The sequence below is a fragment of the Dermochelys coriacea genome, chromosome 10 (assembly GCF_009764565.3).
Source record: "Dermochelys coriacea isolate rDerCor1 chromosome 10, rDerCor1.pri.v4, whole genome shotgun sequence".
Lineage (NCBI taxonomy): Eukaryota > Metazoa > Chordata > Testudines > Dermochelyidae > Dermochelys > Dermochelys coriacea.
Genome location: NC_050077.1, coordinates 51,043,354 through 51,067,008, shown reverse-complemented (window position 1 = coordinate 51,067,008; position 23,655 = coordinate 51,043,354). Strand labels below are relative to the sequence as shown.

At 42.2% G+C, this 23,655-nt stretch overlaps 2 protein-coding genes across 11 annotated transcripts in view; both read left to right on the top strand.

The window, feature by feature from the left end:
- HYKK (hydroxylysine kinase) overlaps positions 1 to 8,230 on the top strand; it is a 20,391-nt gene extending 12,161 nt beyond the window's left edge. For 7 of the 8 annotated variants that reach the window (XM_043493586.1, XM_038419629.2, XM_043493585.1 and 4 more), the window contains exons 4-5: positions 3,850 to 4,033; positions 6,432 to 8,230. In XM_043493586.1, coding sequence (XP_043349521.1) covers positions 3,850 to 4,033; positions 6,432 to 6,892 — 645 coding nt within the window. In that variant the 3' untranslated portion in view covers positions 6,893 to 8,230. The remainder of the gene's footprint in view (positions 1 to 3,849; positions 4,034 to 6,431) is intronic. The other variant, XM_043493587.1, reaches the window with a different exon arrangement.
- PSMA4 (proteasome 20S subunit alpha 4) lies at positions 5,974 to 23,655 on the top strand. Of its 3 annotated transcripts, none has more exons than XM_038419281.2 (9): positions 12,641 to 13,033; positions 13,796 to 13,815; positions 14,265 to 14,307; positions 16,600 to 16,762; positions 18,682 to 18,759; positions 20,665 to 20,753; positions 21,661 to 21,791; positions 22,037 to 22,160; positions 23,255 to 23,655. In XM_038419281.2, exons 2-9 carry the CDS (start codon positions 13,813 to 13,815, stop codon positions 23,407 to 23,409), a joined length of 786 nt encoding a protein of 261 aa, XP_038275209.1. In that variant the 5' UTR covers positions 12,641 to 13,033; positions 13,796 to 13,812; the 3' UTR covers positions 23,410 to 23,655. The 3 variants fall into 3 exon arrangements, with proteins under 3 accessions (XP_043349523.1, XP_038275209.1, XP_043349524.1); XM_043493589.1 differs by lacking the exon at positions 12,641 to 13,033 and adding an exon at positions 13,468 to 13,485; XM_043493588.1 differs by lacking the exons at positions 12,641 to 13,033; positions 13,796 to 13,815 and adding an exon at positions 5,974 to 5,978 and having other exon boundaries at positions 14,243 to 14,307.

The following is a 23,655-nucleotide window of genomic DNA, read 5'->3' as shown; positions in this document are numbered from 1 at the left end:
ATCTGTAAGATGAGAATAATAGTACTTCCTTACCTCACAAAGGTTTTGTAAGGATTAAATATATTAAAGATGGTGAGGTTCTCAGATACTCATAAACGGAGCCATAAAAGTATCTAAGATAGGTAGATTTAGATGCGTTTTAAATAGAGAGAGAGAGAGAGAGAGAGAAATAAACACACGCAAAGGAAAACAGGACAGAATCAACTACTGTGTCTGTCTGCAGCTCCTTCCTCTATTAGTGCTAACCTCCCCCTGATTGTCTTCAGAATCCAGCTATGGGGGCTTTAGCATGGCCCATAATTAGCATAACCCTTCCTGTAGGAAGAGCTTCTTCTATTAATAGACTGTCCTCCATAATAGAATTGCTGCTTGACCTTAACTTCTGTGTGGCTCACCTGCAAAATGGAGATACTATTGCTACTAATGGGTGTTGTGAGGCTGATTTCATTAATATTGTACTGTTGCTTGAGATCCTCACAGAAAGGTGCTAAAGAAGGGCCAGGTAGTATTACTATTATTATTTAATAGTTGAAGTAGACATCCCAGAGGCTCAGCTGGCTAAATTTTTTGAAAATTCATTTTGACCTGACTCTTTTATAGTAACCATTTGAACCATGACCAGTTAACACTGGTACAGATTGGTAGACTTGTAACAGACAGTTGTGCTTAATATGGAGACATTATGACAGTTCCATCAAGGTGCTGCTGCCCAGTCAAATTACATTTTAAAGACATGAAATGCAAAGTAAGGTTTCCTTTCATCTTTGATTAGACAAAGTAACAAGTCCAATAATCAGCTAGTAATTGAGTTTGTTACATAAAAGAATTTGCACTGTTAGTACTTTCATTAACCTCTGTCTCTCATTTTTCTTTGCGCACAGATTTCAGATAATTGTGCTACAGCAATTTGAATTGCTAGTGTTACTACCCATGATTTAAATGTTAAGAGCATTTATCAGTGTGGGAAAGATAATTTAGTGTTACCAGAGTCCATGGGTGTTAAAATGCAATATGGTTGAAACAATTGAAATAGACAAGCTGCTCTCAGAATATGAATGTTACATTATCTGAAGAGAGAGAGAGAGAAAGTAGATGATTTTAATGGAGAATGGGGGAAAAAAAATCTATATGCCCCATATAACTTCAGTTATTCCTTTTATATAAATTAAACTTGTATAATTTTCTTCTTGTCACTCAAGAGGACTCACAAAATCTAAGATTACTTTAGCTGAGAGATGAAAGAGAAAAATATTTCCCTTTTTTCCCCCCCAGTTAGTTTCCTTGTACATTTGACAGCACTTTGTGTATAGCAAGTTTCACTATTTCCCCATTAGATTCTCTGTTTGGCCTGTGGGTCTTACAGAGCCACAGGGGAGAGAAAAAATATTTAAAATAGCAACATGTTATTGTAAAACCATAAACATTAGCAGGGGCTACTCATAGGAAGGTGTAGGAACCTGAGTAACGTGTAACTTGTATTTTAAAACTGACTAGGTTTCACACTGATGGCATCCCTCTCTCCTGAGCAGAGGACATTGCCTGTTATAGAAGGTTAAAATTGCAATATTTGATCACCAACTGGCATTGTTCTTACTGCAATGGAGATGCTGTAATAGTATGTAATCACATTTAGTTGAGGCAATATCCTGTTCATTATCATATCTGATTTTCATCCATACTTCTGCTTTCAGCTGTCCCAAACCAAATCAACCTGGGGCTAGATTTGCCACTGCAGTGTGCTTTTGCACTGCACCACTGGCAGAATCTGCCCCCTAAGCCAGTTTAGCCAAGCCACACCAAGGCGATTGTGCCAATATAAGAGTGGCAAAAATTAAGGCACAGCGTAGTGAGGTGATGCATCACTGATTCAGCACCTCCTGCTGGTCATCTCAGAAATTAGCTCTTTCCAGCCCAGAGCACCCTCCGCAGGCCAGTATCTCACCTGCTGATGGCCCCCATGTCCCTCCTGGACCCCGGTGCCCCTTTACCTCAGGTTCTGCCCCAGCAGTACCCCCCACACTCTGGGTCTCCCCTCCAGGGGAACCCCCAACCTCTAAACCCACCTTGCCTCAGTGGCTACTACCAGTCATCATCTAGCCCCCCACTCACTGGGGCAGTGTAATGGCCACTCATCATTGGCAAGAGGTTAGGACCTGCAGCCTTAGCCTATTCCCAGGCTGCCCCTCTGCAGCCCCTGTACCTTTCTGGGCCTTTACCAAGGCCTGCAACCTGGGGGTTTATCAGGCTGGAGCTATGCTCTCAAGCAGCTAGCCCTCCCCACTCCAGGGCTAGAGTGAGACTTCTTCAGCTTCTGGCCCACAGCCCTCTTATACAGGCGTGCTGGGCCCTGATTAAGCTGGCCACAGCTGTGGCTGCTACTCCAATCAGCCTAGCTTGGCTGTTTTAACTCTTTTTCCTCAGCTGCAGCCCCTTCAGGGCTGGAGCGGGGTGATCACCCCGCTACATACTGGTATGCCACTCCTCCTCTATACTGCTTTCAGAAATTCCCTGCACATGTGCAAGAGAGAGAATGGCTTCATGACCTATAGATTAAGTTTGACAATACCTAGATTCCCTGGATGCACAGGGTCAAGTCAGAGTACTGTTGATTTGGTTGTTCATTTTTTCCAAGTAAATAAATGAGATGCAATTAGTTTACTGCATGCAGACCTTATGGGTGAGTGTCTGCCTGTGTTGAATGGACATTAAAGGTCCCATGACACTTTTATAAGCTTAGAGCTTTGCTCCATTATTATTGGCCAAAACTTCCTATCCCTTGCACTGTTGTGCAGTATGCTGAGAGCCAGCTGGTTGGCTGACTCTACCCCAGAAGTGGCTGCATTTAAGTGGTCAGATTGTATCCACTTTTGGCAAGTACCTTCAGGTTCTGTCTCTTTTACACTTTGGCAGCAGTTGTATGTATAGCTTGTTGTACCCAAGAAGTGTTATTGGATGTATGCAATTTGAGAGGCACTGTGGGATTCTTACGGATTAAAGTTTCTACATCTATGTAAGATATTATCATCACCAGCATTTCTATAATATTTTAAAGAATGATGAATTGCTTAAATTAATCTTTCTTACTAAAAGATTTGGGTGGATATCAATGTACTGAAACCAATCCTCTTCCAGGACATCATTGGTATTGTTCCCTGAGCTGCTAGTCAAATTTTGGGGTGCTGGGGGTGTTCCTGGTGAAAGTAGAAATTGATAGAGTCTGGTATTTTCTTTGATGTAATCTTGTATATTTACAAGGAATGTACCAAGTCCTGCTTCTTCAAATGCAGGAGGAACAAAAAACAAAAGGAGTAGTTTCTTAGCTTACTGCCCAAGCCTCTTTAGTCAACAGCCCCAAAAGCCTTCTCTCTAGCTTTTTCCAGGATGACACTGCTCAGATGCTACTGCTCGGCTTTTTTGCTTTTTCTCTCTGTTCTTGTCTGTCCTCAGTTTCTGTGTTCTCTGCTTCTCTCTCTAATGCGTGCACGCGCACGCACACCCACAGAGTCAGAATGGGTGCGGAACCCTCTCACCTACATAGTGCTAGTTTCTGGAGAGATTATATTAGGCCTTGTTTTTAGGTGAGGTCCTTAAGTGTTCCTTACAACTGTCTTAAGGGAAGGGTTTTCACACATCAGCTTGAATGAGGTTTTAATTTCAGACAATCACAAGGTTTCACATGGAGTGAAATGACTGTCAAAGCAAAGCCCCCTCTCCATGGACTTGATCCAAAGCGCATTAAAGTCAATGCATTCTAACTGACTTCATTGAGCATTGGATCAGGCCACTTCTTCATTGTAGCAGAGCTGTTGTATACAGTCTTTTTTTTTCCTTTCTTGTGTTTTTCTTAAGAAATTCCATCATCCATCAATAAAAAGTCTGCATCGAGGGAAGTTCATTTGGAACTTGGCAAATGTTCCTCTTCTAGAGCAGTATATTCATGCCTTGGGCCAGAACAGTTATCGTGAAGTTGTGGAGCAAGTTATTCAGCAGTTCAAAGATAAAATAGTACCCAAGCTAAGGAATTTTCGAGCCTGTGAGTATTTTTAATACAATTATACTGTAATGTGATCTAAGAAATTTTTAAAAGGGAATGTGAGTGTTTGTAAGAGATGGCAAATTCAGAGCACTGTAGGCAGAAATTATTTACTTTATCCACAGGACATGTACAAATTTCCCCACAATGCACCATGAACATGTCTCAGAAACAGGACGGGGAGGGAATCATCTCAAAGAATGAAAGGGGAGTTCAGTCTCAGGGCTTGTCTACACTGGCACTTTACAGTGCTACAACTTTCTCGCTCAGGGGTGTGAAAAAACACCCCCCGAGCACTGCAAGTTGCAGCACTATAACATGCCAGTATAGAAACGCTGGTAGCTACACCCCTCGTAGAGGTAATTTTTTTTTTTTTAGCGTGCTGGGAAAGCTCTCTCCCAGTGCTGTGCCACGACTACACAAGTCACGTTAAATCATAGAGTATCAGGGTTGAAAGGGACCTCAGGAGGTCATCTAGTCCAACCCCCTGCTCAAAGCAGGACCAATCCCCAACTAAATCATCCCAGCCAGGGCTTTGGCAAGCCTGACCTTAAAAACTCTCAAAGAAAGGAGATTCCACCATCTCCCTAGGTAATCCATTCCAGTGCTTCACCACCCTCCTAGTGAAAAAGTTTTTCCTAATATCCAACCTAAACCTCCCCAAATACAACTTGAGACCATTACTCCTTGTTCTGTCATCTGCTACCACAGAGAACAGTCTAGATCCATCCTCTTTGGAACCCCTTTCAGGTAGTTGAAAGCAGCTATCAAATTCCCCCTCATTCTTCTCTTCCGCAGACTAAACAATCCTAGTTCCCTCAACCTCTCCTCATAAGTCACGTGTTACAGTCTCCTAATCATTTTTGTTGCCCTCTGCTGGACACTTTCCAATTTTTCATATCCTTCTTGTAGTGTGGGGCCCAAAACTGGACACAGTACTCCAGGTGAGGCCTCACCAATATCGAATAGAGGGGAACGATCACGTCCCTCGATCTGCTGGCAATGCCGCTACTTATACAGCCCAAAATACTGTTAGCCTTCTTGGCAACAAGGGCAAACTGTTGACTTATATCCAGCTTCTCATCCACTGTAATCCCTAGGTCCTTTTCTCCAGAACTGCTGCCTAGCCATTCGGTCCCTAGTCTGTAGCGGTGCATGGGATTCTTCCGTCCTAAGTGCAGGACTCTGCACTTGTCCTTGTTGAACCTCCTCAGATTTCTTTTGACCCAATTCTCTAATTTGTCTAGGGCCCTCTGTATCCTATCCCTACCCTCTAGCATATTTACCTCTCCTCCCAGTTTAGTGTCATCTGCAAATTTGCTGAGGGTGCAATCCACGCCACCCTCCAGATCATTAATGAAGATATTGAACAAAACCAGCCCCAGTACCGACCCTTGGGGCATTCCGCTTGATACCGGCTGCCAACTAGACATGGAGCCATTGACCACTACCTGTTGAGCCTGACGATCTAGCCAGCTTTCTATCCACCTTATAGTCCATTCATCCAGCCCATACTTGGGAGACCATGTCAAAAGCTTTGCTAAAGTCAAGGAATAACACATCCACTGCTTTCCCCTCATCCACAGAGCCAGTTATCTCATCATAGAAGGCAATTAGATTAGTCAGGCATGACTTGCCCTTGGTGAATCCATGCTAACTGTTCCTGATCACTTTCCTCTCCTTCAAGTACTTCAGAATTGATTCCTTGAGGGCCTTCTCCATGATTTTTCCAGGGACTGAGGTGAGGCTGACTGGCCTGTAGTTTCCCGGATCCTCCTTCTCCCTTTTTTAAAGATGGGCACTACATTAGCCTTTTTCCAGTTGTCCGGGACCTCCCCCGAGCACCATGAGTTTTCAAAGATAATGGCCAATGGCTCTGCAATCACATCCACCAATTCCTTTAGCACTCTCGGATGCAGCGCATCAGCCCCATGGACTTGTGCTCGTTCAGCTTTTCTAAATAGTCCCGAACCACTTCTTTAACATTGCCAGTGATAGCAATGTCTTTGAAGCTCTCTGTGCAATCCCTTGCATTTGGAATGCACTTAGCATATTGTGGGTATCACAACAAGCTAAATAATAAATCATTCCAATCCCATTGCCAGTTGCCATCTAGTCAGCTATTATATAGGATTAATGAAGCTAAGGTTCATATATAAGGTTCTTATTAGGAAGCAGTGAGACCTAGCAAGGCATGATGGCTTATAGGAATATTATCATGCCTTAGTTCTGAGATAGATCAGTGTATGTGTCTGTTTACACTCTGAGTATTCACATATGATGAGGAAATCAAGTGCATATTTTCAGTGTGGTTTTCTTAAGAGAATGAAAAAAACCAGAAGAAAGTTTCTTGTTTATTATTTATTCATAATACTATTTCCATTTTTTCTGCATTTAGGTATCAATCATGGGGACCTTAATGATCATAATATCTTATTAGATTCCAACACTGCTTCACCAGAGAATCCACAATATAGAGTGTCCGGTATTTTGGACTTTAGTGACATGAGCTATGGTTACTATGTATTTGAATTAGCAATAACTATCATGTACATGATGATTGAGAGCAAGGATCCTCTCAGTGTGGGAGGGCATGTTCTTGCAGGGTTTGAAAGCATTGTACCATTGACAATAGAGGAGAGAGATGCCCTGTTTCTCTTGGTGAGTAGTAGATTTTCTCAGTCACTTGTAATAGCCTCATACACTTTCCTCTTGTATCCTGAGAACAAAGAATACCTAATGATCACAGCAAAAACTGGATGGAAGCACTTATTAAGAATGTTTGACATGGGCCAAGAAGCTGTAGAGAAGATTTGGTTTGAGACTGCAAAGGCATATATGAACAATGAACCCGTGTAGCTTTCATACCTTTATTACAGACACAAATGTTCATATACTTACAAGTAAAGATGCACTTGACAATTTATGTAATTGTACAATTTTTATTCACAACATTTTTAAAGCAATTTTAAGATAAAATAATGCATTGAGAATGTTTCATAGATGCATCAATGGCTCTTAAGACAATGATTTTTTTAAAAAAACTACAAGTTGTCTGCTCATGTTCAGAGACCAGGGTGATGCATGCACACTGAATACTTACACACCCAAACAGCCAGTCATGGATACACCTAAAGACAGTCACTTGGTTTGGTAAATGTGCATTGAAATTGTACATTTTTCACAGGTAATTGTCCATGTACTGTTTAGAAAATTGGGCTTAACATTGTTACCTGGCAGTTCTGTGTACTTGGGGAACCAGGGCGCAGTACCCAGCCTGTCTGACTCATGAAAGACCTTCCCCCCGTTGCCCCGCATCTGCTTGAATCAAAACCAATCAGAAGAAAGACTTACAAAAAGCAATGAAAAAGCAGTGGGGGACACACCTAAACCCCTGGGATAAGGGTGACAGGATTAAGGAAACTCCCCTTGCCTCATTTACATCGAAGATAGGACAAGGAGGCATCTCCATAAGCATACAGAATGGAGAACAGAGATTCCAAGGCAAGAATCACAGGGAACTCTGGGACCAGAAAAAAAGAGAAGCACTCCATGACAGGGGATCTCTGCTCCAGATGTTAATGAACCCACGCCTGCACACACTCGGCTCAGTAGTTATCAGACCAATTCTAGGAATAAATCCTTTATTGGTATCCAAAATAGTGAAGCTCCCTAATTGCATTGTGAGCTCCCTCCAAGGACCATCACTCTTAGCCAGGAATGATCAGCTCCCGTTATATAGCCTTAACAAAACAACTTTGGTATACTCCCTTGAGCTATCAGTTTACAAATAAATTTAGAATTCTCCCTTGAACCATTGTTGTTTCTCTACAAAAACCCCACCCATGCCCAAGTAAGTGTTCTGATGCCTGGATCCAAAATCTGAATCAGTTCTGTTGGGACTTCATCTTCTCCTGACAGATCGTGCTGGGGCCTCTGCCTGTCTCCAGCACTCCGGACCCTCAACTACCACCACCTTCTGGGACCCCTGATCAATTCAAGCTTCACGGAGTGCTGAGAACCCATCTCTCTCTCTCTCTAGGTATAGCCTTCTGACCCTGAAACTTGTGTGATTAGTTATCATTTTCTAAACCTGACTTTTATAATCAAATTTAAGTTAGATTTAATATTATAACTCTTTTGTTTGTTTGGCTCCCCTATGGTTATTACCTGGCAATAAATAACTTTCATGATTAAGCTGGTTGTTTCTCTCTCTCTCCCCCTCATGGGTGTTTTTTGGTTTCCTTATTCATTCTGTAGCAACACTCCTCATACCTAAGCTAAAAGATCCCTGCAGTGCCCAAAAATCCTGTGGGGATTGCTCATCAAATGGGTTACTACCAGAACAAGTGTAACGTGAAAGTGGGGATAGGGATGTGCTGAACCTGGGACATATGAGGGTGGCAGCTTGGAAGTGCTGCTTGATCCAGTCTGCTGAATCCAGGGGCAGTTGAGGGTGGCAGATTGAAAGTGCTGCTCGACCCAACCTGCTCATGTATACTCTATTCCGGTGTGGTGCCCATGGCATATGAGGGTGACAGCTTGGAGGTGCTGTTCGATCCAGCCTACTGAATCCAAGGGCCTATGAGGGTGACAGTTTGAAAATGCTGCTTGACCCGGCCTACTGAGTCCAGGGACATATAAGGGGTCAGCTTGGGAGGTAACCCGGTCCTCTTGGATGTGCTCTGTTAATGTGTGTGTGTTCGTCTGATTCTGGGGCTGGAAGAACCCAGCCCTGGGGAACCTAGGTCCTGCAGGATAGGTCCATTGAGAGGGATCTTGCAGCAGGGAGAAGTACAGCTCCATATGAGAACACAAGTGACACAAGCAATACATTGATAGAATTACAGAACACACACCCCACCCCCAGAAGAGTAATCCTAATAAATGAGCATACCCCAAAGTAATGGGCAAAGCTGGTAACAACATGTCTCTACTCCAGTTTTGGCCCCCCACTACAGAAAGGATGTGGACAAATTAGAGACCAGCAAAGGGCAACGAAAATGATCAAGGGGCTGGGGCACATGACTTACAAGGAGAGGTTGAGGGAACTGGGCTTGTTTAGTCTGCAGAAGAGAAGAGTAAGGGTGGATTTGATAGCAGCCTTCAACTACCTGAACAGGGGTGTCAAGGCTGAATCCCCACTCTGTCACTTCGAGTGCAGAAAGTGGGGGCCCGCAAGGATTTTAAAAATTAATACTTGCCACTCCAAGGTTACAGCTTTTCTCTAACCTTGGCTTGGTGAATGCTGCCACCACCCAAATGCAAAACACCCCCAACCCTTTGAACCCAGGAAGGAGCACTTGGGAATTCCTCCCTGTGGGGTACCCTCAAGCCCTTTCACCCTCCCTCCAGGGAAGAGCTGAGAAAGAAAACAAAGGAAATTAGCTGTGGCTACCAGCTAATCAAACAACATGCACAAACCTCTTAGGACACCAAAAATCCATCCCTGTTCTTAAAAAAGGTAAATTTTATTTAAAATTACATCTGGAATTTAGGCTTTGCTAGATTTTAAAAGAGCAATTTCAAAAATCAAACATCAAAAATAGCTTTCTTGGGGGTTCAGCTTAAAGGTTACAAGCAAACAAAAGCATCTGGGGTTAGCATAGAGGAGATCCACAAACCAAAATAAAATTAAACCTGATTGTGTCTACCTAAATATTCCGTATCCAAATAATGACAGGTTTCAGAGTAGCAGCCATGTAAGTCTGTACTCGCAAAAAGAAAAGGAGTACTTGTGGCACCTTAGAGACTAACAAATTTACTAGAGCATAAGCTTTTGTGAGCTTAGTCACTTCATCTCATCCAATGAAGTGAGCTGTAGCTCACAAAAGCTTATGCTCAAATAAATTTGTTAGTCTCTAAGGTGCCACAAGTACTCCTTTTCTTTTTGTCTATCCAAATAATTTCTTCTAGGTATGGAAGATGAATTTTCATACCTGGTTCAAGCCTTACACAGCATTGGTGCTCTGTCCCTGCAGCCCAGAGAACAACAAACAAAGAGAAAGTTTCTTTTCCCCAATTTTTAAAAGTTCTACATTCCCATTGGCTCTTTTGGTCAGGTGCCCACTCTTTTTCTTTTACCTGTGGGCTTGTTAACCTGTTACAGGTAAAGCAAGCAGAAAACAGACCAAGAGAGATTTTATAGCCAACTGGCTGGCTGGGTGTTCATCAAAGGGAGCTACTCCCTCCCCCCACTTCATGTATCACAGGGGGTTCCAAAGAGGATGGAGCTTGGCTGTTCTCAATGATGGCAGATGATAGAACAAGGAGCAATGGTCTCAAGTTGCAGTGGGGGAGGTCTAGGTTGGATATTAGGAAACACTATTTCACTTGGTGGTGAAACACTGGAATGGATTATCTAGGGAGGTGGTGAAATCTCCATCCTTAGGTTTTTAAGGCCTGGCTTGACAAAGCCCTGGCTGGGATGATTTAGTTGGTGTTGGTCCTGCTTTGAGCAGGGGGTTGGTTTAGATGACCTCCTGAGGTCTCTTCCAACCCTAATCTTCTATGATTCTATGATACTCTCTAAGTCTAGCCAAATTGCCATTGAAATCAATGGAAATATTCTCCTAAATTTCAGTGAATTTTGGATCTAGTTCTTAATCCTACTTGTCCATCTTTGCCTGATCACATAAAGTGTATTTTCAGATAAATTCCCCATGTTTAATTTTGGCATAATACACAAACTTTATCATTTTAATCTTTGCCAGTTGAGATTTTATTTCATATGGACTTTTTTACAATGTCTGTTGGAGAATTCAAATGTACTGCAAGGACACAGCAGTAATTCCGCCTGGATACACCCAAAATTAAGTGGTATCAAGGTGCCAGTCCTTCACACTAATACCGTGGTTGCTGGCATAACCTTGCTGAACATAACAACAGCCACACTGGGTCAGAAAAAAGATCCATCTAGCCCAGCATCCTGTCTTCCGACAGTGGCCAATAGCAGGTGCCTCAGAGGGAATGAACAGAACAGGTAATCATCAAGTGATCCATCCCATCGCCCATTCCCAGCTTTTTGAAACAGAACCTAGGGCAGGGGTGGACAAACGATGGCCTGTGGGCCAGATCTGGCCCGTCAGGGCATTGGATCCAGCCCGCAGGATTGTCACCCCTGTGGCACCATGGGCCCCGCACCACTCCCGGAAGCAGCCAGAACCACATCTCTGAGGTTCCTGTGGGACTGGGTGGGACAGAGGGCTCCTCGTGCTGCCTCCGGCTGCCAGCACCGCCCCCCACAGCTCCCATTGGCCAGAAACAGGGAACCGTGGCTAATGAGAGCTTTGGGGGAGGTACCTGCAGGGGAGGGCAGCACAAGGAGCCCTCTGCCCCCATGCCCCACTCCAGGGACATGGTGCCGGCCACTTGCAGGAGCAGCCTGGGTCCAGAGCAGACAAGGAGCCTGTCTTAGATCCGCCGTGTGCTGCTGCCACCCCAGAGCTGCTCAAGGTAAGTGGTGCCAGGCTGAAGTCCACACCCCAAACCCCTCCTGCACTCCAACCCCCTGCCCTGAGCCCCCTCCTGCACTCCGCACCCCAACCCCCTGAGCCCCCTTGTATACCCCACACCCCTCCTCAGCCCCAACCCCTTGCCCTCAACACCATGATTTTATAGACCTCTATCATATCCCCTCTTAGTCATCGCTTTTCCAAGCTGAAAAGTCCCAGTCTTATTAATCTCTTCTCATATGGCAGCCTTTCCATATCCCTAATCATTTTTGTTGCCCTTTTCTGAACCTTTTCCAATTCCAATATATCTTGAGATGGGACGATCGCATCTGCACACGGGTATCCAAGATGCGGGCATACCAGGGATTTATATAGAGGCAATAGGATATTTTCTGTCCTTTTATCTAACCCTTTCTTAATGATTCTCAACACTCTGTTTTTTGACTGGTTTCAGAGTAGCAGCCGTGTTAGTCTGTATTCGCAAAAAGAAAAGGAGGACTTGTGGCACCTTAGAGACTAACAAATTTATTAGAGCATAAGCTTTCGTGAGCCGATGAAGTGAGCTGTAGCTCACGAAAGCTTATGCTCTAATAAATTTGTTAGTCTCTAAGGTGCCACAAGTACTCCTTTTCTTTTTTGACTGACACTGCACAGTGAGTGGAGGTTTTCAGAGAACTATCCACCACGTCTCCCGGACCTTTCTTGAGTGGTACCAGATAATTTAGACTCCACCGTTTTATACGTATAGCTGGGATTCTGTTTTCCAATGTGCATTACTGTGCATTTATCAACATGGAATTTCATCTGCCATTTTGTTGCCCAGTCACCCAGTTTTGAGAAAAAAGAAAAGGAGGACTTGTGGCACCTTAGAGACTAACAAATTTATTAGAGCATAAGCTTTCGTGAGCTACAGCTCACTTCATCGGATGCAGTTTTGAGAGATGCTCTTGTAGCTCTTCGCTGTCGGCCTGGGACTTAACTACCTTGAGTAGCTTTGTATTATCTGCAAACTCTGCCACCGCACTGTTTACCCCTTTTTCCAGATCACTGATGAATATAGTGACAGGACTGCGCCCAGGTCAGGCCCCCGGGGACACCCCTATTTCTCTCTCTCCAATCTGGTTACCGAAGAAGAGTTGAGGAGCCGGCAGTGCCCTGGCGCCAGGCCCAGGTGGCCGCGCAGATTCAAGGCCCCCCCCAGGGCTGGCGCGTTCCCAGCGACAAGGGGCTTTAGCGAGGCAGTTCCGGAGCTGCCGCAATGACGAGGCGGGAGCCCAGCCGTTGCCGCTGAGACAGCGCGCTCCCTGCTCCAGCTCGGAGGCGCCTGGCCCGGGCAAGGCCTGGGCTAGGAGCGGAGCGATCCCCCACCGGGCCCTGTCTCCCCAGGCAGCGCCTCGCCGAGCCGGGATTCGGGAGTGCCCCGACCCGCGGGCCAGGCCCCGCTAGCGCGCCTGCGCGGCGGCCATTTTGGCGAGCGGTGAGGGTTGAGTCAGTGGCCGGTGGCAGGACGGTCTCTTCCCGGCGGACGAGCCCCGCTAGTGCGGCGGTGAGTGCGGGGCGGCCGCCCGAGGGGCAGGGCCGGGCCGGGCCCGGCCCGAGGAGAGTAGCAACCCCCGGTGTGAAGTGGGGGGGGGGCGGGGCGGTGAGGCCTGCCCGTGCTGCGGGGGGAGGGGGGATGACTCTGCAGTGCAGCCGCCTGCGAACCGGGCTCAAGCCGGCCTCCCTGGGCTGGGGGGACCCCATAGCCTCTCTCACGGGACTACGGCTGTCCCCAGCCCCTCTCGATAGGTCGGGGCGTAAGGGGGGCTGGGCAGGGGCTGCTTCTCTTCCCCCCGCCCTCTCAGTGGGCCGGGATGTAGGGGGGGGGACTTAGCTCCCAAGTTCCTCTCGTGCGGGGGATGAGGTCTTCTCTGTCCCAAGATTTCTCTCTCTGGGAATAGGGAGGATTTGCAAGGAGAATGAGGGGGAGAAACCTGCCCCAGCCTCAACACTTGCCCAGTAGGTAGAGGCACTGATCTGCTCCATTACAACGACTTCTACTTTGATATAATTCATTAAAAGGGACCTTTTTAATCGGGTTTACTTACCAGCTGTCAAGGTGATTCCCACGACCCCCTTTTAATTATCTCATCAGTGAGATTCATGTGTATTGAAAACTTTTTAAAAAAACCTTCTTCTATTATTGAGGGCTAATTACTGTAATTAGTACTTTTGTACATCGTTTTTCAATGTCTAAGTGATAGATATGTGTAGTTATGTTCTACAAACCCATTCTTTATATTGATTGGGGTTTTTTTTTTTTTTACAGTGTAACATACAAGCAAGATGGTGAGTTACTATGCATGAAATATATCCCTTTTGTTGCCTGAGTTCAGCAGTATCATTAAGCTCTCTGCAGCGAAATGACTTTAAATAACAGAGGCTCCAGTCTTGAAAATACTTATACACATGTTTAACTTTACCCACTTTAAATTGGGATTTTTTTACATAAATTAAGCATGTGCAGAAGTGTTTACAGCATTAGTTGTAAAGCTTTGTGAGGGATAGGGATAAGAGGAAAAAGCATTGAAGTAAATGTAAATTGAGCACTCGTCCCTTGACTAGTAACAAAAGGTAACTAATACAATAATGGTAACAAAACTACCTATAATGCTATACGTCTGAGATATTAAACTGAAATCACTATTACTGCTGAACATGATTGCCAATATTACTGAATAAAGTTTCTTCTGTTTAAAGGGGAAAAAATAACGAGTTCTGTTATGTTTTTGTTACAGTCTCGAAGATATGATTCCAGAACTACTATATTTTCTCCAGAAGGTATTGTTCTGTAAATGGGAACCACATGACCGATCAACTTCTTTCCTTATGCCTCCCTAAGAATTTTAAATAGCAACTGAAATATGTAGAAGTCTTGAGTGTTGACAATTTGCCTGAATTCATCTGTGACACAGAAGTCAGATCCTCACGTTAAGAGGAACGCCCAAAACTATAAGGGATTTCATGACTATAGTGGAGATATGCTTTTAATTTTAATGCAAATTGAGATAATTTTAAGAATAAAGTATAAAAGTTCCTCTATCTAATTGAGATCTGCTTCTTTACATTTCTTTTTGAAGGCTCTCCAGCTTAATTTATATATGGTTCTTGCCTATTCCATTGGCAGTGAATTACATGCTCATGCCCAGAGGGGCTGACTGCCACCACCCTTTTGGTAGTAAGTTTGAGTACATTTTTTCAGTCTAGCTTTGGGCAAAGTTCAGTGAGATTTTGCAGTAAACTTTGTCAGCTGGAGAGTTGCTTGTGCCAGCCTGGATACATCCCCAGTTTCCAGAAAGACAACTTCATTCATCCTTATAGCTATGGAAACAATGCAGAAAAGTATGAATTGCAAACCATAAGAATTTTCATGGAGGAACAGACCCAAAGGTTTATCTGCTCAGTATCCTGTTTCTTTTGTCAACAGTGTTTAATGCTGAATGCATCAGAGGAAGGTGTTAACCTTCCAAAATTCAAACCATTGTTCAGTACTATTTTATTTTATATATTAAAAAATTTGGTTACCTTTTATTCAATACTCAAAGTACACTGACCTGCCCCCGCCCCTCAAAAGTACCCGTTCAAGAATCCCGCCTGAAATATTCTAATTGAACAACACTGCACAGACATTTAACAAAATGCTTTATTTAAACTGGAAAATTTGTGTTTAAAAAAAGATTGTACATCCTAGGCAATGGAATGATACAAGGAAAATATCTTTTGGCTGTTGGCTAAGCCCTGACACATGAGTATTAATAGCCCATACAATATTATCCTACCTAGTGTAACATTTGACACTACTTATTCATGGAAGTGTCTAAAATTCCTTTTTGAATCTTGAAAAATCCATGTTTTTTGTCTCAGTTTCTTCTTCAGTTAGTTTTGTAGATCAGGGTTTCTCAACCCTTTTTTTTCTAAGGCCCGCCACAACATACTATTAAAAACTCCAGGGCCCAGTGCGGAGAGGAGGGGGCTCTGGGCAGGGAAGCTCGAGCCAGCTCTGCACAGTAGGGTCTGGAGAGGGAGCACCACCTCCACGCCCTGACTCAGGTCAGCAGGCCACCCACCTGCCTGTATAGATTGTGGGGATGGAGGCGCAACCAAAATTATAACTCAAAGGTGGGGGCTCAGCTCAAAAAGTTTGAAAACCAGTCATGGTGCAGGGAGGTAGTAGATAGGGGCTGTGTGTGGGCAGAGAAGTAGCTTAGGGTGCAGGGCAGGGGATAGCTAGGGCCTGTGTGCCACGAGGCCTTTCTTGTGGTCTGTTTCCCAAGGGCTCTGCCAGGAATGGAGCCAGGTCCCCCAGCCCAGGCAGCTCTGACCAGCTGTGTGAGCAAAGGGGGTTGGGAGCTGAGAAGCAACTTCAACCCCCTGCACCAGTAGCAGCAGGAGATGAGGGAACACTGCAGCTGCCTGCTCCATGGCACCAGCCAGAGCAGCAGCTGTCCCACATTGTCTGGCTCTGGCTTCCCACCTCCTACCTGGCCAGAGGGCAGCAGGAGAGGGGTGTAGCTGCCCCAGGAGTGCCCTGCTCTTGCACTGTCGTTTCGGGGGGGGAACACCCCTGTGTCCCTCCAACACTGCCCATGGGCTCAGGGCTTCTGCCCCTCTGGAATGCAGCCCTGCTGCTCCAGGCTTCAGCCCTGTGGGGGGATGCTGCGGATTGGGACTTCAACCCGGCAGCTCCTGGCTTCAGCCCTGCAGGAGGTGCTGGAGCTCAGGCTCTGGATTTTATCCGTGGAGCCCTGCAGACCCCTAAAAGGATTTGTGGACCGCCAGTTGAGAACCGCTGTTGTAGATAACTTGCATTTAAAATTCTCTGTAAATTGGGCAATGCTTGTTTCTATCTGAATCTGCCACTGTGTGTGTTCATTGGATTTCCTACTTGATTCTGACCAATTAACTTGCCATCAGTGACAGACCTAGAACCTGATCCTGTGATGTGATGACTTCAGTGAGAGTTGGTTGAGTTATGCTTTCTTAGTATGTTGTATGAAGTGCTCAACATCTTGTAGGATTGCCCCTCTTCAAAGTTAAATGGTTGAATTTACCAATCGAAACCTCTCTTCCTAGGTCGTTTGTATCAAGTTGAATATGCTATGGAAGCAATTGGGCATGCAGGCACTTGCCTGGGAATTTTAGCAAATGATGGTGTATTGTTAGCAGCAGAACGGCGCAACATCCACAAGCTTCTTGATGAAGTCTTTTTTTCAGAGAAAATATACAAGCTTAATGAGTAAGTTGAGATGTTGGTGAAAGATGTTTACTGCTGTTATAATTGCTAATAGGGTATTTAATTACCTCTGTCATTCAAACAACATAATTAAAACTGATTTTCTTTGTTACTTGAGGAGTTTTGAGTGAAATTATTTTCAGTGTTAACTTTAACAGCTTTCAAAAATTATGGTTAAAGCAAAACCTTTTTCTTTTCTAGACAGAATAACCCATATGTTAAAGCTAATTTGGGAATATTTTTCATAATGGGAGCTCGTATTTCCCAATACAAGGTGCTATCACTGCATTAGCATTTATGTGATAATGCCCAGCCTTACCAAGTACTATGAAAAAGCAAAAAGTCTTGCAAAAAAATCCCCTAATCTTTTAATCAAGAGCAGTGCTCTGATTCCCTCATTTCTCCTAATTTTCAGATTTGCTCTTGAACAAATTTATCCGTTGCTTCTATTGCTGATAGGTTTTCATATTTCAGTGATGTGCACTCTGTTACGTACATTACCTTCCACTTCCATTGTTTTTCTTCATTTGCTCTCTGTTCTATTTTAAAACTGAACAATTCTGCTCATTATTTCTGCAATAAATTGGTCCCTGTCTTGTTCAAATGTAATCTTTAGTTCGTATAGGCTGTAAGTCACATTTCAAATCATACATTTGTTCTATCTTTTGTATTTTCTGTGGTTATGAGTAAAGCATGCATTAATAGTCTATGACATAACTCTAGTAGAGATGATCCATATCTCCATTTCTCAGTCTCTTTTCTTTCTAATTATTCAGATTTTTTTTACCAGTGTTATCAACAAGAATCATACCGTGGATTGTTTTCCACTCCGCCCAATAAAGGTCTGGATACTCATGTTCACTGGAGTTCTGCTCGGTGCATGTGAGGCATAAGTGACTTTGTCCTCTTTCCCCCACCCTTTCTTCCCCAATCCCGGGGGCAGCCAGGGGTTTATTTAGCAGGGGGAAAGAACTGGGTTATTCAGGAATCCTGTTTCCTACAATCAAAGGAGTGATTACTTGTGTCTGCTCCTACTTTTTTTTCCTCTAAATCCACTACCTGGATTATTTTTCTACTTTTGTATTTGATCCTGTCTGCTTGAGCAGTGTATATTTTATAGCCATCTCAAATTCAGCAGGAGAAACACTAAATTTAAGCTACTTGGCACAGTTAAGGATATGCAATATATTTTGTTAGAAATAAATACAGCTAAGAAAATTCTCATCTGTTCTCATCTGAATCAGTTATTTCTCTGAAATTGTTTTTCCAGTAACAATTAACCAGATTGTCAGTTGTGCACACACTGAATATCCTCTAGAACAGTGGTGTCCAATATATTCGCCAATAGCCACATGTGACTAATAGGCTACTGAACTGTGGCTAATGCATGTGGCTTTTTTATAATGTGGCTAATAAGAAAAATTCAAAACCACGAGTGTGGCTAGCACTGAATTTCTATTGGACGCCGCTGCTCTAGATTCTCCATTTAATAAGAATTTAAAGTTTTGTTTTAGTTGGTCATTGCACAGTATGTTTGACCCAAATAAAAGGTTGTCAGAATGTTAAAGGTGGCCTGCAAAATGGTAATGTATATATGTTTCCTCTAGACACGTCCAGAGTGTATTGTCAGTATCTGTAATTTAATAATCCGTGAACTAATCCTCATGTTTGTAGAATCATAAGTAAATGTATAACTTAGTGAACCATTTCAAGATTGCTGTTTTGTTGTAGTGTTATGGGAGTGGTTACAACATGTGTCTGACATAATGCAGTGGCAAGAGCTTATGGCCTTTTTTGTTTTACAGTGTGTGGGTTTGATCATAGGTATGAAACTGTGTTCTTCCTCTGAAATGTTGCATAATGATATAACTATTGCTCGGGAATGAATAACAACCCAGTGAACTTGTGTATTTATATTTCAGGGATATGGCTTGCAGTGTTGCAGGGATAACTTCAGATGCTAATGTTCTAACAAATGAACTGAGACTTATTGCACAAAGGTATGGTTACAGATATTCTTGCAGCTTTACTTAAGAGCTGTAATGTGTGGCAATAAGGATTTAAGACTAACCCTGACTTCAAATTCAATCCTCTAACAAGGAAAATGCTTCTCTTTTTTATTCTCTGTATATGTCTTAAAGCTTAATCAAAAGGAATAAATGTTCTACATTTTAGCCCCTGCCCAAATTAAGTTTTGCTTTTACTTTCATGTATGGTTTGCTTATGTGAACTAAAAGGAGTAGCTCTAAAAGAGCTTTAACGTTTACCAGAACCTAACCGATGGTTTAATGAATACTTGATACCAGTCAACAAATTGAACTCTGGATCTGCTTATTTTATAATTCTTATTTACTATTCTGGTCCAATTGTATAAATGTTATAAAATGTAATGCCTTGCATGTGAGCCTCCTTTTTGTGGCCTATATATATAGAGTGTATACCCAACTTTAACACTATTCAGATAATTAAATATACTAGCAGAAGATAGATTTATTCAGTTTTAGATGATTTGACAGACCAAGCCAAGAAAATGGAAAATAACAATTTGTCAAACTGCATTTTACATTCTCTTATGTATTCCAGACAGCTTCAGTATATAGCTGAATCTCTAGTCATTTAAAGCAATAAAGGAAATAGTATCATTTCCCCCGTTTGTTTACATTGAATAAAATAGATAACCAAAATGCTTGGATTACGTCCACTAAAGATTTAGCCTGTTCCAGTGAAATGCTAATCAATTTATTGTTAATGTGTTAGAGGTAGTTTGTGTACTTTACTTCAGAAATGTCCTTTTTAAAAAATGAAATACCTTTAACTACTGGAAAGCTAGGTAAAGACCTAATAAACGTGTGCAGCTTCAAAGTTGTCTGATTCCTTAAATAAGGAAATAATGTGTAATCACAGAAAGTGTTCTCAAATATAAATTTGGTTTCTTTTAAAGAAACATTTTATTTGCCATATCACCTCATGGAGTACAAAGCCATTCATATATTTTAAACTACGTTTGCAGACTATCACCCAGAACTGTGGAAGGGTACACTTTCATTATACCCAGGGATCTGGTCCATTTCTTTTAATACATTTTTCTCAATTTATTATTATATATGTAGTCTTATAGTAAATTTACAGGTAATGTCACAAGTAATACATTTTTTTGTTGAAAATTAAAGTTACAGGCGTGTACTCTTTACTAAATTGCTTTGCTCTTTACTAAATTGCTAATCTCAATCCTTTTTGGATAACTGATTACTTGTTCCATTCTTTTAAGATTCATGCTGCTTTTATTTTTTAATTTTTACAATACACCTGTCTTGCCAACATGTTTTCTCTCCTAATTTATCCTGCTCCAAAAAGATAGTTCCAGATTCATTGGTCTCTGCTCATGGGCCATCATCAGGTAATATACTGAGCCCACTCACTCTTGTGAGAAATGTACAACCTAATCATTATGGAAAAATTCAAAGTGATTTGTTTTTTATTAAGTCTTGTGAAACAACTTTGACAAACATTCTCCATTCATAAAGTTTGATAATAAAGACACCAGTGCCAGGGATTTTGTTCAGTGACTTGTTTTTTATTACCTTCTGTTTATTCTAATCCTTCCACTAGTTAATTTTACTTTTCATTCTCCTCTTGCAAAAAAGTAGTTTCCATGGAGGTTGCTATCACAGCCACATTGCAAATTGGCTGATAAGAATTACTAAATAATAGGGAGGCCTAATACTTTATGCTGTGGTACCAATTGTGTGTGTGTTGGAATTTCCATTCTCATTCTGATAAAACTGTGAATCAAAATAATATCTTAAGCATTGCTGTGTTGAGCTCTGTACCTGAATCATGGAGCTAACAAACAAAAGGAGTATTTTGAAAAATATATTATTTTTGATATTTCTTTTGAATATTAGGTATCTATTGCAGTATCAAGAACCAATTCCTTGTGAGCAGTTGGTAACAGCACTGTGTGATATCAAGCAAGCTTATACACAGTTTGGAGGTAATAAATGAAACATATTTGAACTTTTAAATTTCTAAAGAATGATTTTATGAAGTTATTTACATAACTTGGTTACTGACCTATAAAATTGCTAAGTGCAAATGACCGCTGAAAAATTGCCGAAGGAATTAACTTTTGTTTCCAAATGATGGCACTGCAATGATGATAAATTTATAGATACTAAATTTGCTGATATAGACACAGCCCTTAATCACTGTTGAAAAGTTGGTGGCTGAGATGTAGGGCTTTTTGAGCACAGGAATATTTATTTATTTATTTAAATCTAGGACCCATATATTGTACCAGTGTAACTATGGACCAGCAGCTGTGGCTAGGGGCATCAGTCTTCAAACGCTTTTTTTTAATTATTAGTGCGGATGAGACAACATGGTTCTGTGACTGTTAGACAACAATGTTATGGCCTATGAAGTGTTTCCACATACATGGAACTGTGATGTTTCCCCAAACACAAGCAATAACAATGATAAAACACAGACGGCCCTAGCTGGCTGATAACCTCCATTATATTTGTAGTGTGACTTGACCATTAATGTACTTTTGGTTTCTGGAGCTCTTATGCTATAAATTTAAGGATGTTCATTGAAGATTTGTTTTAAGATACTAAGGTGGTAAATTCCAGTTTCTTTACATGGAAATAAATTGCTGCTAGGGTAAGAGATTGAAATAAGACTCTAAAAGCATTCTTTTCTTCGTCACATCTTAGAAGTAAACAATAAAAGGATTTATAGTAGAGCTTATCTAAAATACCAGAAGTACAGAGCAGTCTATTAAATCCTAGCTCCGAGGAAAGGATTTAACATTTTCCTTGACTGCTTTTTTTTAAAGCAGCATTCAGGACCAATCTTGTTACTAAATTTAGATCACTAATACCCTTGTATTTTAACAGGAAAACGTCCTTTTGGTGTTTCATTGCTGTACATTGGCTGGGATAAGCATTATGGATTTCAGTTGTATCAGAGTGATCCTAGTGGAAACTATGGAGGATGGAAAGCTACATGCATTGGGAATAATAGTGCTGTAAGATTTTTTTCTTAATAAAACAAAATAAATGAACTTGTCCATGATAAATAGGTTTACAGTTGGACTGTACTAACCACAATTCCATATTCATTACTACTACAAGCAGAAATAGTTGTAAACATTTCCTACAGTAATGTTAATGCCAGCTGTATTAATGATCTCTGACGTCTGACACAACAGAACTTTAAATTGCCTATATGCATTGCTTTGCATTAAATAAATCTCCATTCTTTGTCTTACAGGCAGCTGTGTCAATGTTAAAACAAGACTATAAAGAAGGAGCAATGACCTTGAAATCTGCACTTGCTTTAGCCATTAAAGTGCTAAACAAAACCATGGATGTTAGCAAACTTTCTGCAGAGAAAGGTAAGCAATATTGCTCTCTCATATTTAAAGGTGAACTGCTTTTAACTCCTTGCTGCTGAAAAACCCAAACGCTTGCTGTAAAAAGATTACAATAAACTGGATGTGTTTCAAACAATTGCTTTTTAGTCAAAAATAAGTCTGTGATGATGGAGTTTGAGAACAAACTAGTGTATTATATTGCCACACAGGGTAGTTGTAGCTGTGTCAATCCCAGGATATTAGAGAGACAAGGTGGGAGAGGTAATATCTTTTATTGGACCAACTTCTTTTGGTGAGAGAGATATGCTTTTGAGCCACACACAGCTCTGTCTTGCCTCTCTCACCAACAGAAATTGGTCCAATAAATGATATTACCTCTCCCACATTCTCTCTCTATTATATTGCCACTCAGTTTCGACAGTATAATAGAGAGAGATGGTGGACAATGGCCAGTTTTGCAGATGCAGGAATTACTTACTCTCAACCTTGAGCCTTCGAACAAGCACGTGCTTAACTTTGTTTATATGAGCAGAGCCATCCCTAGGGTGTGGTGAATTGGGACAACCGCTGCAGGCCCCGTGCTTTGGGGGGCCCTTTGCTTCATGGTAGGGGGGCAAGGAGGAGCCCTGCTATCAACCTTCCCCTCCTCCTCCTAGTGCCTCTGGCCTGCCAGCGGGCCCTGCCGATCAGTGCTTCCCACTCCCTCCCAACGCAGTCAATCAGCTGTTTCCCAGTGTCTGGAGGTGCTGGGGGAAGGGGGTGGAACTGGGTGGGAAGGAGTGGGTGGGGTAGGGCCTTGGGGAAGGGGCGGGGGGGGCACCCCCCAGCAGATAGAAAATTTGTGCCTGTGTCCCGGGACCTGCACGCCCCTAGGGACAGCCCTGTATATGAGAGTAGTCCATTTATTTTTTTACTACTCACATGAGTGAGTAACATGTACAAAAGTGTTGACAGAATCAAGGCCTTAGGCTGAGATTTTCAAAGGAGACTATTTTGAGTTTTGTGCCTAACTCCCTTGGGCTCCTTTGACAATCATAACCATAAAGAACCTTGGCTGTTAAATATTACTGATTTTAGATAAAAGTGACAATGCAAATATTTTCCGTCTGTTTCAGTTGAAATTGCAACATTGACAAGAGAGAATGGAAAGACAACAATTAGAGTACTAAAGCAAAAAGAGGTGGAACAGTTGATAAAAAAACATGAGGAGGAAGAAGCAAAATCTGAGCGTGAAAAGAAAGAAAAAGAACAAAAAGAAAAAGATAAATAGAACTTGAAATCAGGCATTTTATAGATTATATAGGACCTGCTTCAATGAAAGATTTGGATTTCCACTTCATGAAAGCCTGCAAATCTGATACAGTGGAAAAGCCAGAAATAATATTTATTGAGCCAGGCCCTCAATCATTATAAAATTTAATACTTGATTTACCGCTTCTTACTATTACTTTAATTCTGGATTCATTTATTTCTTACATCTTTTCGTTTTGTATTAAAGAATAAAATGTAAAAAGAA